The sequence below is a fragment of the Panicum hallii genome, chromosome 5, assembly GCF_002211085.1.
Source record: "Panicum hallii strain FIL2 chromosome 5, PHallii_v3.1, whole genome shotgun sequence".
Lineage (NCBI taxonomy): Eukaryota > Viridiplantae > Streptophyta > Magnoliopsida > Poales > Poaceae > Panicum > Panicum hallii.
Genome location: NC_038046.1, coordinates 58,691,217 through 58,708,911, shown reverse-complemented (window position 1 = coordinate 58,708,911; position 17,695 = coordinate 58,691,217). Strand labels below are relative to the sequence as shown.

Below are 17,695 nucleotides of genomic sequence, written 5' to 3'. Positions count from 1 at the left end.
GCAGCACGCTGCACACCAAGTGGCTAGAAAGCAGCCACCACATCTAGACAGGTTTAGGCTCTACGGTCAAAAACTGGGCACAGTGGAGAAACCAGACTGTTTTCATTTACAACAACACTAGCAAAAAACACCAGTCCATGGATACATACATGCACCTCCACAATCAAAAGCATTACAAGACTAGAATGTACTCCAACCCTACTACCATCTAGCGCCGGTACAACAACCACCAAGCAGCAGCGGTTACAAATGAATGTCTTCTGCATCCACATAAGGGAGTCCACAATAAGCACCCCTATGTAGCCCATCCACAAATAGCAGCCTCGCAAACTAAATATACTTATATATGGGAACACACAGCCGATTAACAACAAACCCTATAGACCCCAAACCAATCAACCGAGGAAATCGGCTCCATCCATGTCTTCTAGCACTCACAGCCTGATGAACGTTGTTGCCTTCCAGCGCCCCCAACATCAATTGTATCAGGAAGATACCTACACAAGTCAGCAAAAGTCAATCAAGTTACAGTCCAGGGGGCTGCCTCTGCCACTAAGGATATTTCCTTCCTAGTATATATCTACGTTACTACCATTCAAACTTACATGTCTTCTTCTGGCTCATTCTTGATAGCATTCCTTGCTATACACTCGAAAGCAGCTTCCACGTTGAAGCCTTCTTTAGCCGACGTCTCAAAATAGGGGATATTCCCCTTAGAAGCACACCATGCTTTAGCCTTTTTCTCAGAAACCTGAAAAAAATCAAACAGAATCAACAAAAACACAGAATAAATTCGGTGGAAGCAGGAGTAGTAACTAGTGACGAGAAATACTCACGGTCCGGCTGTTACCACCATCAACATCAATCTTGTTACCAAGTACAACAAATGGGAAATTCTCTGGATCAGATGGGCTAGCCTGTACCATGAACAATGAGTTAAAAAAATTTCACGACACAAACTGCAATACAATTAGACCACCAATAAGCAGGTTACTTACTTGAATCAGGAATTCCTCACGCCAGTTGTTGAGCTTTTCAAATGACTTGGTAACATTGACATCATACACAAGAACACAGCAGTCAGCTCCCCGATAAAATGCCACACCAAGACTCTGAAACCGCTCCTGTCCTGCTGTATCCCATATCTAAGCTTCACAGAAACAAATGTATGGTAAGCTAAATGCCAGAGGAGCTACTATCATGTTAGAAAAAGTGGCGGGAGAGCTGCTATCACATTAAGAAGGGAAATTACAGGCACAAGTACGAATTAGAAGAAAAGAAAATGCAGAACCAATTTTACAAGCAGTAATGGTACTGACATGTATTGACCTAATTATTTGACATAGCCAATACTTGTCAGATTTCAAAAGAACATGGCAAATAGATAGCAGCTCTACGTCACCATCCATTATGAGCCAGACAAATATAAACTATCTTGGCCAAAGTCAGTAGACAATCCATGAAGTCTGGGTGATAATACGTACACATGAATTATGACCAGGTCATATTTTTAAAGGAAACTATGTCTCCCAAAAGTCTTGACAGAGAACTATGACTCTATGAGGCACAGCTCTGCTCTTTCCTGGTTAGCTGATTAAGTGATGATTGATACCCCGAAGAGAAACTTCGCAGTGAATCAACATATCCACACAACGCTGTAACTTGAGAATATGCATATACGATCCAGTACTGCTTCCAATTCTGTTTTTCAGTTGCATTAGTGAAGCAATGTCTTTGCAAGCAGGCAGTCTAATCTGAAGTCACATGGATGTTGCTCCTTCCTTATGCAGTCTATCATAGCACTCGATGCAGCTTATAAGAGGAGTTACACTATGCAGTGTGAACTGAAAATCAGCATGACACAGTGCGCCTTTGGATTCGATCTAGAAATGTCGTTATATGATATAAGTAACTATGTGTTGACAGAAGCACCATTCCCTCCTGTGAGATTTTCCCCCCAACCACTTATGAATCACTCGACGTCTCCAACAAACCACCCCATAGGTCCACACCAAGAGTAGTCGAGAGGTGCACGCTAACAAAAATTAATGAATGTTGTTGTACGGCCTAAGTACCCAATGTAGCAGCCTGGTCAAGCTGTTATGAGCAAACGAAGCTGATAGTTGTTTCAGAATTCAGACTTGAGGTGGCCGGATCGTGAACGAGCTCATCCAGAGCACAGGACTGAACCGAGGCGTCAGGATTCGGCTCACCCCCAAAATTCAGTATTCGGTTCCTGGATCCCAGATACCCCCCAAGGCCCCCCAACCAATCGCAGAGGAAGCTGAATGCAAGGCGAAGCAAGCGGACCTGCAATGTGAAGTGGCGGTCGTCGATCTGAACCTCCTTGGTGAGGAAATCGGCGCCGATGGTGGCCTTGTACTGGTTGCTGAACTTCTTGTTGACGTACCTGCGCGCGCGAGCACAGGAACCAGAATCACGCCCCCGAGCGAACGAACGAGTAATCCCCCCCCCCCCCCCCCCCTCAACACTGACAAAATCGATTAGCGGGACAAGGCAAAACTTACTGGTTCATCAGCGAGGTCTTGCCGACCCTGTCAGGAAACGCAGGTGCGGAAGGGATCAGAAAACGGCGCCAAAAGAAAATTAATGAATCTCCAGAAGCGGAAACGGGAACGAAAGGAAAAAAGGCTAGTCTCGTGGCGCACCCGCTGTCGCCGAGGATGATGACCTTGAGGAGCATTCGCCTGCGCGACGCCATGGGCGCGGGCGGATCTGGGAGGGCCGGGGACGGATCGAACAGCGAGGGGGAGGAAGAGCCGAGGACCCGAGCCCGAGGTGGGGAAGGGGATTGGAAATTCCGCCTGGTGTTTTGGGCGATCCGCGTCGGGATTGGTGAGCTGCGCTGCGCCGCGCTGCTCTAGACCTCTAGTGTTGGAGGAAAGGTTGCGTTCCGTTGGCTTGTTGGTTTGTTGGGTCCGTTTTCTGGTGTCACTCTGGACTCCGCTGCACTGTCGCCTTGTGCTCGTCTTCTGATGCCACTAACATTCGCCAACACAACAAGCTGGGGGAGATTCATCTTCTTGATCGAAGTACAAACGAGCTGATCGCCCTGTGAAAACGGTGAGATTTGGTTGAAATTCGTTGTGATGTATCTTCTGTTGTGCTTTTCCAGTTGAATTCCATCATCGCTACTGAATGAATTTAGCTGGAGCAAACCGCTGCAGTTGTGTTTTTTTTCTTTTTTAGTCCTGTGCAAACTGCCTGCCAAACAACTGAACATGGATACTGCACTGTCTCCAGGTGCACCAAAAGATAATATTCAGGTGACAGCCTGACAGGGGAGGCATATGCTTCCAGTTGCACCACAGCCTGTATCCGTTACATTTCTGTGTGCCTCCATTGCTGTTAGGTGGATGCTTGCTTCCACTACAATAGCCAAGCATCAACCATGCTTTCAGGCAATAACCACCGTGCTTTCGTGTGTTGCTGCACAATTTCATGTTAATTTCGTGCGGCCAGACAACAGTTTTCAGCAGCTTTGCTCATAATCAGTGGAGTCATGAATATGATTATACGAGATAAGATAAGATAGGGTATCCAACTATACATACCCTCATGAACATTCAGAGAAATCTCAGAGAAACAGTGAATCGATCTAGCAAAAAGAAAAAAGAAAAAAAAAGAATCTACCTCAACCAAACAATGATCGATTGTTATGTCGATTCAATCAGCTAGCTAGGCTGGGCCGGGGGATTTACAAATGCGCGCTAGTTGAGACCGCCGTATCTCACGAAACCTGGCTCTGGCTGTCACCAGCGCTGTCGCCGTGTTCTTTCCTCATGCTCCCCGTCTCCGTTCCCTGCGTCGTCTGGTGCCCGTCGCCGCTCGACACCGACGGGTTCTGCCCGTGCTCGCTCGTCGGCGTCCGCTGGCTGCCGCTCTGCACGCCGCTGCCGCCCAGCGCCATCCTCCGGAACTTCTTCAGGTCCTCGTTGTACTGGTTGGTATCGTAGTCCGAGGCCGAGCTGCCGTAGGATCCCATAAACCGGCTGTGCCCGGGCCGGACGCCTTCGTTCAGGTCGTCCAGGGACACGTCACCTTCCAAGGCCCGAACGACCTGCGCGACAGATAGCAACAAATGATTTCTCCTTAGATTACATCCAGGTAGCAAGAAATTACACTGCGTGGATCACATAGCAACGGCAGGGTATAAAGTTGCAACACCACCATGCGGAAAACCTGAAACAGTGTTTGACGCCTCTTATTTTGTTACTGAATAACTGAAACTGGAGTAACTAGTGTCCGTCTCTAAGAGGAATTTTTATAATTGTCTGAAGATTTTTGCTACAAGTTGTTAAGCATGATTCCAGGAAGAAAACAAAAAAAATAAAGGTTCAGATACAAGGGCGATGAACTTGCACTGATGATGACAGGAAAATAGTTCAGCTGTATACCTGACCCATTCTTGGTCGCCGCCGTGCAGAATGGCGAACACATGCAGCTGCACAGGCTATCATCCTTGCCATTTCATTATCATTATACTCACTTCCCAGACGGGGATCCACTAAAATATCATGATTACCGTCCTCAAATGCTTTTGTCATTAAAGGCCTAGCCTGCAGGAAAAACAGATATAATTCAAACAATAATTATTTTTCGAGAATACGCAATAGGGCTACATATCTTTTTCATTAAGAAGAGATGATTTAAAAGTTTGTTACAACATGAGCCATCCAAGGTCAAACAATACAGTCGAAGAAATGAAAGATGTTTAGAGAAGAGAAATGAGTATATAAAATTTACACGGAACCCAATAAAAAGAGACGAAGGACGTCATTTTTTATCCAAGATAAATATGAAGTAACCTATAATTGTTTGAAGATAAAGCATGCAGCTATTAATTACAGACCTTCAGAATGATGGTTTCATAGTCTTAATAACAGTAAATATTGTCAGGCAAAAGTACATGAGAAATTAGCTGATCCTGTTAGCCACAGTTCAGTGGGTAGAAAATTCAAATTAGTTTTGACGCACAACTTACCCAGTCAACCAAGTTGTCATCCATAGGCGCTTGTCTCGAACTTACAGGACGTCGCCCAGTTATTAGCTCAAGAAGCATTACTCCAAAAGAAAAGACATCTGATTTCTCAGTGAGCTTGCCAGAAGCAGCATACTCAGGTGCTAGATACCTATGAGGAGTAAATTCTGAATGTAAATTGTGTACATAGATAACCCTGATGAATTTTCAATTTCAAACCAATAAGATAAGATTGCACCATAAGATTCAACATACCCAAATGTGCCCATTACTCTGGTTGAAACATGGGTGTTAGTGTCAGAAGTGAATTTTGCAAGTCCAAAATCTGCCACCTGCAAAGAAAAGGTACTTAGCAAATTACACTTGCACATCTGTTGTGCTAGTAGGTTTGTAGGTTTATATCAACTATTTAATGATGATTGGTAATACTTGTACATCTGTCTCTCACAATTATGTCATCTGAATGTATTCATCTCAACTAGACTCTAGACACAAAAGGTTAGCCTAATTCAATAATTGTATAGCTGTTTCTCATCTAGTGCCATTCAAGGAACAATGACAGGTCCATGGAGAAAGTGTGTTAATCGTTAGGAAAAGAAAGTCAAGCAGAGAAAGCATAGGATACCTTAGCCTCAAATCTTAGATCAAGAAGAATATTTGAGGCCTTTATGTCACGATGAATGATCTTAGGATGGCCTACAAATGAAAGCAGAAATAAAATCAGTAAAGAGTAGCTACTTGCTCATCTGAAAGCGAAAAAGAAAGCTGAAAGCATAACAAGTAGCTATGGCTGTGAGCTCACAGTCTTCATGAAGATATGCCAGTCCCTTCGCAGAACCCAGAGCAACTTTTAGTCTTGTTGGCCAATCCAAGGTTGGTCGGCCTCTTCCTGAAACAAATGTGAAAATAACCCTAAGCCGATGTGCAAGGACCATAAACCAAAAGGGTGTAGCTGATGGTATGCATGACAGGTGCACCCTAAGAAAAATGATCAGGATTTATAAAAAAAGTGGTTGAGAAACTATTGGGATCAGAAACATTTTCCTACTTTAGCACGAGCTCAGCCATTCCGTTGAATGGGGCATCTTCTTATCTTTTTTAATACTCTTGACAATTTGACAAAGTGAATGAAAATAACATATGATTCAAACTGAAGAAAGGAGTAGCATTGAAGCTAATAGCTTCAAGAGAATGGGTTTGTTTGTGGCTGCTGCTATGCATTGACGAAATTCTCCAATATACAGGACTACAATCCACTTAAAAAAATCTAATTTCCTATTGTACTCAATTATCCTGAGCGAAAACATACCCTTAGTATACTTCTTTGTTGCTTTGATGAAATGAAACAGCAAAAAAACTATTTTTGTATATGTGTAACTTGATTTCACATGCTTCCCCTTGCAAATCACACTTTTACTAGGCTATTTTAGCGTATGATGATACAGGTATTAGCTAGGATATCTGTGGCTGCTAAATATGGGAGTACTTTCTTAGTTGCCGTTAGATATATTATACAAAGCATTTTGAATGAGGAAGTAATAACATTGCAGATACAGGAAGAGAACATACCGTGTAGGTGAAATTCCAAAGTATTGTTCGGAACAAACTCATATACAAGCAACCTGTTGACTCCAGAAATGCAATAGCCGACCAAAGATACGAGATGCTTGTGATGTACTCTGCTGATAATCTCAACCTCTGCCTGGAATTCACGCTCTCCCTGGCCGCTTCCATCTCTTAACTGCTTAACGGCAACCTCTGTGCCATTTGGTAGCACTCCTTTGTGAACAAACCCAAAACCACCTTGTCCGAGAAGATTAGCATCAGAAAACCCATTGGTTGCCGCCATCAGCTGCTCGTAAGTAAATGTGCTTCTTGAAAAGCTAAAGGCAGTGCCAGGTGACAGCGGAGGGCGGCTCTCACCACCTGAGTGATTTGAGGCAGAACCACTACTATGTACATTAAGCGGAGGAGGTGGAGGGGAAAGATGCGAATGCATCTTGACCACATGATCAGGTGGTGGTGGAGGGGCATTATGCTGCCAATTCTGGTACTGATCCCCTGAAGCACAACAATAACTCCATTTATAAGACAGTTGTGATCCTAATTATAATGATGGAGAAAGAATTTGCACATGAACTTCCCAATGCAGAATATAATGGAGAAGAAACTGTTGTAAAAGGGTATGACGCTGTACATGATAGGGAACCCAGAATTGAGCAAATCTTTCCCTTGTGATTTGACTTTAACCTAGTGAATTCCTCTATTCCCCAAAAATTGTGGACCATGCGGTGTGCTCTCAGTTTTTGCTGTCAAAATTCACCCTTTTGATTATCTAGAACACCGACAAAGATCCACATCACCACTATTATTTTTTTGAATAAGACACCACCACTATTCCATACTAAACTTATCCCCATGAACAACACGTGAGACCTGTCACCCACATTTCTTGAACCCAGCCAAACCTCAAAAACAAAAAAATGGGTCAATATTTTAGTCACATGACATACGTGCCGCAGCGAGTATCCATCTCGTACGCACAAAAAGGAAAACCTTGGGAGAATCTAATTAAGGACTGTGCATCAAAACCCACAGAAAACATTTGCCTAGAACACAGCAGAATTATAGGCGACGGCGACGTGACTCGGTCAGTGGTGGTGGGAATGGAGGCACGGGACACCTTTCTAAGAGAAGCTGATTGACGGTGGCATCTCACCTTTGTGCGGCGGGGGTGGAGGCGGCGGCGGCGGCGGGTGGCCGTAGTAGTGCAGGTGGTGCGGCGGCGGTGGCGGCGGGGGCGGGTGGTGGTGGTGGCGCTTCTTCTTGTTCCTGAACAAGCAGACGCAGAGCAGGCTGCCGAGCAGCAGCACAGCCAGCCCGCCCACCGCGATGCCCACGACGACGGGCGTGGAGAGCCCCGAGCTGGACGGCGGCGGCGGGGGCGCGACCGTGGCGGGGGCCGGCGTCGCCCTGCTGCTGGGCGTGGGGAAGGCGGGCGCGGCCGGGGGGGAGGGCGCGGAGGGCGGCCCGGGCGGCGCTGGAGACGGCGTGGAGGGCGTCGCGGGCGCCCCTGGCGGCGGCGGGGAGGGCGTCGCGGGCGTGGGCGTGGGCGTCGGCGTCGACGGGGAGGACGAGCTGTTGACCGGCGGCGGCGCGGGCGGCGGGGCCGCGGCCGTGCCGTTGGGCGGCGGGGAGGTCGCCGGCTGCGGCGGCGGCGACGACATCGCTGCCGCCGCTCCGGCCTGGGCCCGCCTGCCTGTCACTCGCGCGCGCTTCCTTGCAGCGCACGAGTAGTAAGAGTACGCGCAGCTGCCTGCCTGCCTAGTGGTGCTCTGCTTTTGGCTGGTGGAGGTGGAGGGGATGGGGAGTTGGAACGGAATGCGACCCGCGGGAGCGGCGGGCGCGCAGCCGTAGCTGCAGTGGGCGGCGACTGGTGCGGGGGGAAGCCGGGCGCGGCGCGAGCGACGTGACGGGGATAATAAAAGCGCGAGGAATCGGGGGAGCTGCGGTTGGATTGCGTGGGATCGCGAGCCACTGTTGCTCTTGGGATGGACGGCTTGCAGGTCAGAGGCGGAGTTGGTGAAGCCGTGAAGGGCTGAAGGCCTCGCGACTGGCGTGGCTGCTGTCCTGCATGCCCCCTGATCTCCGGCGTCGTGTGACCCAGGAGACTCGCCGCTGCTGCTGCCAGCGAGCGAGAGTCCACGGCCTGCATGTTCCCCCTCCCTCGCGCGCTCTGCCTAGCTTGAAGCTCCGAGCTCTAGACCTGCTCTGGTGATGATGTCTACTGAAGAAGACGCGCGTATATCATCCGGCTACTGCGGGTTGATTATATTTACCGTTGATCGATCATGTCGTCACAAAACCAGTAGTACTGTCAGTAAGAACGTATGCACGTGACTGGTACGCAACTGGACTCTGATATGCACACATGTTCTCATCCATCCATCCATCCATCGCTAGCCGCTCCTGCATTGCTGTCAGGAGCCGAGACTTTTGGTCCCGGCGGTCTCGCTCAAGCTGAAGCCGATCCATCGATGGATGCATCCTCTGTGTGTGTGTGTGTGTGTGTGTAGCAGCATATGCAAGCAAAGTCGATTGACGACTATGCTGCTCGCACAATTTAATCGATCGGTGGCCGCGTTTCGTTTGCATGCCTTGCAAGATTGGGCAAACGCCGCGGCCGATCGTGTGCTGGGATCTAGAACTTGGCCAGGAACAGCTAGCATCTGTTTCGCTTGCGAGACAGCGGCGTACCTGCAGCAGTTTGGGCACCCAACCAAACAAGCTACTACTGCTTCGAGGCATGCACGGCCCTAACCACTGCTCTAGTACTTGATAGAGGCCATCCCTTGTTATTATATGAGTTAGGATCTAGTACTTATTGATGGATATATAAAGATAAAAGGGAACTAAAGGAGAGCTGAGCAGATGAGCTCTTTACCTGAACATGGCATGCATGGGCGCTGCCGTGGCAAAGCACAGGCTAGCGTATGTTGGAAGAGATGATGTTGTGTGTGGTGTCCTGGTGGCAGTCGCTTTCGCTGATGCCTGTGGCCTGTGCTGTGCCCCCACGGGCCACGGCCACATGCCGCCATCCCCACCCCACCGATCCGATCACGCGGCGGTGCATCATCTCTCGATCAGTACCCTAGCTGCATTTTCCATGGGATGTCCTCCTCTCATCTCTCGCTTCAATCTTTGGAGCACTCGCACCCTGGTGGGCCCTGTTGTTCGTTTGCTTCATTGAGGATCGGCAAGCAGTAGTGGCAGCCAGTGCTCAAGATAACGACTGGTACGTCCTGGCTCTTTCTTATTCTTGTCCGAATAAACTAGTGGCATCTGTACCAGGAGGAGTACACGATAGCCAGATTGAAGCCTAGTTGAAAAGGCCTTTTTGTCCAGATATATAATGTAAAAGCATGCAGCTCTCCTACGTGTCCTCTTCTAGAGGAGAGAAAGAAATTGGCGCGCGGTAGGCACCACTGTCTAGTGAGCTAGCTGCAATCACGGCCCGATATATGCATCCAATCTCCTCCGGCTTATGCAATTTCTTTAGATTCTCCAGAGGTGTGGCATCCGAATTGGGTTGAGAGAAATTCACTTGGTATGCCCAGTGGCCCGTGTATAGGTTTACTCTTGCGACTTCTTGCTGAGGCAATCTGAATGGAGATTGATCAGAGCAGATTGGAGAAGTTGGGGTATGAAGAGAACTTGAGAGCTAGTGCTCAGGGAAAGGAAAGAATCGACACCCAACTTCAAAGTGCCTGCTCTTATCAACTTGGAAAGAAGAACCCGCTTCTCCTCTTTTGCCAAGGCATGCATACATGGCACACCATCTATAAATGTTGTTACTTGTAAACTGCAGCAATACTTTATCAACTCAGAAACCAGAGTGCAAAGATTCAAGGCACTGCAAGCCTGCCTTTATAAGCTTTTCTTGTAGTTGTAGTTCCCATGGCAACCTAAAAGATGACATGCATACACACCTGACATCTCATGATTCTGAGTTCTGACCCCATGACTTTAAGTTATAGATACTTCAGTGATAAGGGAACAAGTGGCGATCAGAAAGTTACAATAATTATCATGACTATAAGCATGTACACCAGGTAAGAACTTTCATCGACTCTGATGGTGCTCAGTTTCTCATACATGTTCTTAAAAGTAACAGATCACAGGCTAGCATACAGAAGTGGGAATGCCCACAAAACAAATTCTATTTACCCTTTTTCCGAGCACATGGTTAGCCAAGCCTTAAATGGTGAGAGGAAGCAGCTGCTGATCTCCCTTGCACCTATCTACATTTGTGGGTTCATCTTCTTCCCCATTCATAAGTGTTGTGTCATATCCTTTCCGATAATAGAACGCCTTTGTTGAAAATAAATGGAGTATCTAGGTCGGCAACTCTGGGGATCATGTGCCTGGAAGAGGTCCACCTGAGCTGGAAAGAATTATGAATGCACAGACGACGGAGAGCGAGAATACGGAAACCCAAGTGTTTTCCGTGTACATCTCCATCGCGTCGGTGAAAGAGAAGCGTGCTCTGCTTTCAGCCCAGTTGCGAATTCTATCAGCCTCAGCTGCATATACTGCTCTTCCCTGTAATGGATAAATGATTGATCACATAGCTCTGAGCATAATAACAGCAAAAATATAAATTTGATTGCTTGAACGATATCTCATTATCTCTTAGTGCACACATGCACAGTTAGAAGTGCATATCATGTGTACCATGGAAGGACACTCCATATAATATCACTGTAAAGTTCAGAAGGTACAAGCAGGCAAGCAGTTATCATTTTCCTTAATGGCGTGTGGCTATAATACAACTAAAATTACTTCAGATTTAGGAAATGAACTACAATGTTACTCTATGGCTTCATTCACGTTTATTATGATATAGTTTGAAAATTTCAATTACAATATTACTCAAATTGTAATCACACATTTCAGTTCTACACTGAATATACCCAAGTGAGCAAACAGCCCTGTCAGCGCGTCATTGTCGCCATGAACCTTAAAATGGCATAATGGACAATATTCTGAATGGTGCATTTGTTTTTCCAAATTGGACATTTTTCTGAAACGTCTGTATGATCTGGCCCACCTAACTGGTAGTCCTTGAACGACAATGTTTTTTGCATGCAATGAATAATATAATATGACCCCGAGCCCCACCCACCCACACTTTGATATGTGTAAAACTTTTCTTTCCTATTATAGAATACACTGGAGTACTGGAGAGGTGGGTCGCGGGTATTGTTCATTAAGAGAAATAGGACAGATACATAATGTTTGTTTAAGCGACCGAGGAATACAGCAGATTCGGCAAAAGAGAATAAAAAACACCAAATCCATATCATGTGAAAATGACAACCAGAAAGGACTGAAACCAAAAAAAAACTAATGTAAATCCAATGGAAAGAAAGGTCGGCCATTCTTTCTTTTGACATTCAGCTCAGTTGTGGAACTCAACATACTATCTTTAGAAATGTAAATCTAAGAAGCATAACAACTAAATGTTCTGAGTTCCAATATTCCAAGTATATATAGTGGGTGAAGGATAGTAAAATCAATAATTCAATCCAGCTTCTACTGAAATTTTTGGTAGTACTACATAAAAGCTAACCTGAAACAGTTGACACTATTAAATTAAAGCTAAATCTAAGTGTATGTTAAGTACAAAATAAGTATATCTGTGTACCTCGTCATCAAACCATCGGCCCCGTCGAACCCATGCAGTAACCAAGGCCAGCAAGATCCTTGGTGGTGTCAAGTAGTTGATTGCCTTTCCACTTCCTTTTACAACTCTCATCCTTGGAACCAACGTCCTAGCTACTGTTTCTGGAAGCTCGCATATTAAATTGAACATCTGTTTATTTCTGAGGGATGAACCACTGCAAAGAAACAGGTAATCAGTAAAGAAGAGTAAACATGATTCTGGCACACAACAATAAGAGGGTCAGTTATATCAGATTTGAAGAGTGGGAAATAAGTAACACAGACTTTACATAAGTAGACAAGTGGTAACTAATAAGGTCATGCTTGATCTTTCTGTCATTATAGTTATCTATGAATATCATAGCTCAAACATACCTCAACAATTCATTGCATATACACAGGTACAATCAATTAATCTAGTTATAGAATAGTTTATTTTACATCACCAAACCATGTAATCTGTGATGAGGTGATCTCAGCAGAATCTACACAATTTCATGTTTAATGTGTTGTGTATGTATGCAAGGAAGCACCAAGTCAAGCCTTGTTTGTAATTGTTACACAAAACTCTGCACTTTAGACATCGTGAACACTTGTGCCATGTCCATTGTCAAAAGCAATATAAGTACATATCAGACAATAAATATAGAGAAAGTTCACAGTGAGCTTTATAACGTATATCATGACAGCTGATATGTGAGTAACTTAAAATTTTATAAGTATGGAGAAGTTACCTTAACAGAAGGTCTGTGAGGACCATTCCAGGAGAGGCAGTGTGCACTCCAACTTTTGATCTTCTGCTTTCCTTCAGAAGTGATGATTGGAACTGCCTCAGTCCACATTTAGTTGAACCATAGCTACAAATTTGTGTTCAGCATCAGATTTAGCTTCAGCACACAACGAATGCAAATACAACACACTCAAGAGCCAACAAGAAAAAAAATAGCACAACATTTATACAGTATAAGCTATGCAGAAGCAACAGAGTATTAGAAAACTGGTAGTGCTTACACAGCCGTCAGTGGTGTGCTTGATCCTCCAGAACCTGCTCCATCCATGTTGAATATATGGCCTCCCTTGTCTTGGTATTGCATGACATTCATGGCTTCTCTGGTGCACAGCAAAGATCCAACTAGGTTTGTTGAAACGATCTGTAACAGCATGAAATAGATCAGAACAAACTAAAAAGAAGGAAATAAGATAGCATGGTTACACCAAGTCCGCTGATCAATTATACATGCATAAACTTCATAGTAGAAGGCAACAGAATATAACAATCAACATACCTGAGTAATGTCATCATCAGAAAAAGTTACCAGTGGCCTAAAACCTTTATTTGTGCCAGCATTATTTATCTGTACATAAGATTGAAGAAGAATCAGTAAATATATATTATTCTTTCATCTAACCATACTACCATACAGGAGCATGTAAAAGTGGGAACCATAGAATTTATCTAATGGTCATCATATAAAAAGTATGTTTCACAACTGATGTAAAGAACGTAAACTCAATAGTCAGGCACAATCCAGTTTTGGACAAACCATTCAGTTCAATGAATACAAAAGGTAGGCCAAACAAGATACAGGTTTAATCTACAAAAATGTAAAGAATCACCTACCCAAAGGTCAACTGAGCCAAGCTCATTAATAGCAAAATTCACTAACTTCTTCACATCTTCAGGTTTACAGACATCGCAAGCTGTACCAACAACCTTGGCATGAGATAAAGTTTTCCTTTCTTTCTTTTTGGCGACTGATAAGCCCTCCTGAATGTTCTCTTCAAGTTCTTTGATAGTCTGAAGAACTGATTCAGGACTGCCTTCACAAAAAGAAAATATTTAAAACTAAGACAAAGCATAAAACACCATAAGCAGTATGTATATGCGAATTTATTGAACAAGACTAAAGTTTTAGAACCATGCTCATGAAAATCACCTTCGTGAAGCAATCACAACACGGTCTCCTGAAAGAAGAAACTCACGAGCAAGTGCTTTTCCTAACCCTCTTGTGCTGGAAAATTCAAAAAACCAATGTGGCAATGTCAATGTTAATCACCAAATATTTCAGTAGCTTCGACAGTTTTGTGTTTCTGAAAAAAAAATTTGTTATTTAGAGTATGCTACCCAATAATTTGAAGAAGAAGGAAAACATTTACAAGGCATGTCAAGAGACAAATGAAAATGAACCAGCTGCATATTACTTCCTGGCAAAATGTTCAGAAGGCATGTTGAAATAAGGATGAAAATAAGCTACCTTCCAGTTATGACGACATTGCGAGGTCCAGCTTTGCAGTGTTCCTCTAGGACACTGTTTGTACCTATCATAGTACCGATAATCACCCCACCAAGCCAGCTATACCAAATTAGTTCATTCATTTGGCTGTCTCCACCTAAAAAAATAGTCTGACTAAGTAATGGAAGTCCAGAAAAGGTACGCGAATGAAAAGAGAGGTATAATGTATAAAGCAAAGGCAATGCAGTACAAATGTCTGACAAACCTGATAGCTGAAATCCGACCCCGAGTACAACACCACTGCTCATCATAGTGATAACATATTTGCCTAGCTGAGTAGCAACCTGGAATGGTGAAAGAAATAAGCGAACATAGAAGATACCCTGTTGCACAAGAAAATGAGGTCTAACAGAATTGTGATCCCTGTTGCTGATATACAACATGACTCGTGGTCAACAGGGTCGAACACAAGCATGAATCGTATGTCTGGATTCTGGACAGTTTGACAGGCTAAGAAGTGATTAGGCACAATGCAGCTACTCTGGCAGTAGCCATTGCTTGCTCTTGCTGCCACAATTCGAAACTCCAGAGGCACTTTGGTATGAATCAGCAACCACCGGTCATGTCATTTGCTTTCCTAGTACTCCTACATGGTTAGACTATTCTAGTCGGTGCACCGTTTAGTTGCAGACCATATCTGCAAAGAAGGAATGAAGGATATGGAAATCCGTGTAGAAATTTTATCTCTAATATAGGCTTGTGGCTTGTGAGGAAAAAAAAAAGAATACTAATCTGCAAAGGGGCGCCCCCCACATGTGCAACCGTGCCGTGTAGGACCTTGAAGTGCAAAAACATGCTATAGAACCAGCGCTACGCAACTGTAAGCCTACATCCCTGCGTTTGCAACGAACTGAATAGTGTGTTACACATGGATTGGAACCATCAGCAGAGGTGAATCAGATTCGATCATTCGAACACCCAATGGTCAGGTAGTAACCAGGATAAGGACCAGATTCGAGCTCACGTTTAATTAGCACTTGATGAGGAGGGAGGGATTCTTCTATGGGAGGGACACGTGCGCAGTGCAGGGACTGCGGGCACAAGGAAGGAAGCTAACTTGGCCACGGGCATTCAAGTAGCCGATCACCCATCGGATGTTCAAACCACCAAACACATGCCAAAACTAACAGTACATGTACGCGTACTGCGTCGGCCAAGGGCGCAAGGGTTCTCTCATGGATGGAGGTCGGTGCTCACCGAGAAGAAGATCTCCTCCGCCTTCTCGACGGCGCGCTGGTACTCTCCCCCGTACGCCTCCGCGGCGGCCGACCGGGAGCCCGCGAGCCCCTGGATCGCGGCCTTGAGCTTGTACAGCGGCCCCTTCTTCCTGCGCTTCCGCGCCTCGGTCTGGGTACTGCCGCCCCCGTCGGCCTCCTGCTTGAACGCGCGGCACCGCAGGAGGGTCGGGCGGCGGGAGGAGGAGGTGGAGGGCAGCTCGGCCGGCGAGCGGCGGAGGCGTGCGTGGACGGAGAGGTGGACGACCGCGGCGGCGGCGGCCATGGCGAGGCGGATAAGGATTCGGCGATCTCCCGTCCGCCTCGCTGGGCTCCGCCTGCTCACTCGTTGCGTGCGCTCCTCACCTTTTCGCGTGCTCGTGTATGTGTCCCATGATTTTCGGAGGGGCGCGTGCCGTGCACTTTAACAGCGAACAAATAATCAGCAGAGCATTTTTGCAGCAAGGACCCTGGTGTATCGTAAGATTATGCTAGGAAAATTACAGGTACCAAACACGCCGTTGGACCAGCAGCAGGCGAACATAATTTTCTTAACTAGCCCAAGGTAGCCGAGCAGCAGCGTCGGAAGTATCTTTTTTTAATTCCTTCAGAAAAAGAGTGTTTGTTTTCATTCATTAATTGAGAACATGATTGCAACCAAGCCTCAGAAAAAGTATGTATAGAATTCGGTTGTTTTCTGCGATCTAACACGGTACTCCGTAGATCTCAGGGGCACGTTCAAAAACTCGAAAGTAACTTTTTTTATTAATTACACAGTACAACTCAGACACTCGTAACAGACGCACCCTCACTAGAACCTGAGATGCTACTGATGCTCTCGTAACCAAGAGTCTACGGGCCTTTTTCGTAGAAGATGCAGAATTGATGACATGTAAGGAAGGTCTCGATGTTGCCCACAATTGGTTTGGTTTCGAGGTATTCGTAGTTGTATTGAGCATCTATTGGTTGATGCTTGCAACTATGGCACTTGTTAATAATCTATAAAGTCCTCTTTCCCCTTCGAAAAAAAAAGTCGTGAGACAATGATGCGGGTAGTAATCGTAGTCGTACGTACCATGTTTCTGCCTGAAAAAAAGATCGCAGAGTCTGCACGCGACGGGCGAGTGCCCCATTACCATACGTTCGATCTTGACACGGGAAAAAAAGGCCGCTGGAAAAGCAGAGTCTGGACGCGGGCAAAGGCAGGCAACGAGGTGGCCACACGCTGGAGCAACCTCATCCCGTGGCGGATAGGCGCCACGTGGCCGTCCTTTGCTCCCTAGTAGTCCTCTCCTTGCTGGGTCCTTGTCCCCCAAGATGGGTCGGTGTCCGCCCATCCTCATCCAAGAGCAGCAGCAGCTCTCGCGCTGTGCCGGCCCACCAAGCGAGCGAATTGCGCCATGGAATGAATGGATTATTTGATCCCAATGGATTGGATATGATATTTCCTTTTTGCCACGGCCTGCAAAATATCTCAGCATCCTCGAAAAAGAGAACAAATATCTAAGTATCTCAGCTTCAATCGCGACGGCACCACTTTTCTTTTTTTCTTTACCTGCAGAGACCTTTTCTTTCTATTCCCAAATATTATAAAGATAGCTGGCCAAAAATAGCTTATCTATCAACAAATATTTTGATAAATAAATACATAAAAAATAAATAAATAAAATATATTTTCAATAAGTGTATAAACATTTTTTTCTTAATATATAATAAAGAATATAAAAGTAATTTCATCCATAAATAGATAAAGTAAGAATATGTACGAGTAAATTTAATCTTGTTATAACTTTATTATAAAAATTAATAATATTGGTTGTTTTACTGAAAATGGATACGGATAGTGTCGGATATTATCGAATATGGATGCGGAATCGCATCGATAAAAATAATAAAAATTGGATTTGGATATATATCCACCTTACTACCGCATTAAATTCCAATATAGATACGGATAGCAT

At 45.2% G+C, this 17,695-nt stretch overlaps 3 protein-coding genes across 3 annotated transcripts; all 3 read right to left on the bottom strand.

Moving 5' to 3' along the window:
• Positions 1 to 83: 83 nt before the first annotated feature.
• LOC112895446 (ras-related protein Rab7) lies at positions 84 to 2,930 on the bottom strand. The gene is made up of 7 exons (XM_025963395.1): positions 2,670 to 2,930; positions 2,529 to 2,555; positions 2,311 to 2,410; positions 999 to 1,145; positions 837 to 917; positions 606 to 751; positions 84 to 497 (listed from the first exon to the last, which is right to left on the bottom strand). Exons 1-7 carry the CDS (start codon positions 2,720 to 2,722, stop codon positions 428 to 430), a joined length of 624 nt encoding a protein of 207 aa, XP_025819180.1. The 5' UTR covers positions 2,723 to 2,930; the 3' UTR covers positions 84 to 427.
• A 571-nt stretch (positions 2,931 to 3,501) lies between these two features.
• LOC112895440 (proline-rich receptor-like protein kinase PERK1) lies at positions 3,502 to 8,459 on the bottom strand. The gene is made up of 8 exons (XM_025963389.1): positions 7,722 to 8,459; positions 6,572 to 7,063; positions 5,805 to 5,891; positions 5,628 to 5,698; positions 5,258 to 5,334; positions 5,006 to 5,153; positions 4,419 to 4,580; positions 3,502 to 4,081 (listed from the first exon to the last, which is right to left on the bottom strand). Exons 1-8 carry the CDS (start codon positions 8,227 to 8,229, stop codon positions 3,752 to 3,754), a joined length of 1,875 nt encoding a protein of 624 aa, XP_025819174.1. The 5' UTR covers positions 8,230 to 8,459; the 3' UTR covers positions 3,502 to 3,751.
• A 2,068-nt stretch (positions 8,460 to 10,527) lies between these two features.
• LOC112895443 (probable chlorophyll(ide) b reductase NYC1, chloroplastic) lies at positions 10,528 to 16,149 on the bottom strand. The gene is made up of 10 exons (XM_025963392.1): positions 15,718 to 16,149; positions 14,726 to 14,804; positions 14,482 to 14,617; positions 14,164 to 14,238; positions 13,848 to 14,043; positions 13,513 to 13,581; positions 13,238 to 13,377; positions 12,961 to 13,083; positions 12,210 to 12,402; positions 10,528 to 11,104 (listed from the first exon to the last, which is right to left on the bottom strand). Exons 1-10 carry the CDS (start codon positions 16,018 to 16,020, stop codon positions 10,919 to 10,921), a joined length of 1,500 nt encoding a protein of 499 aa, XP_025819177.1. The 5' UTR covers positions 16,021 to 16,149; the 3' UTR covers positions 10,528 to 10,918.
• Positions 16,150 to 17,695: the final 1,546 nt, after the last annotated feature.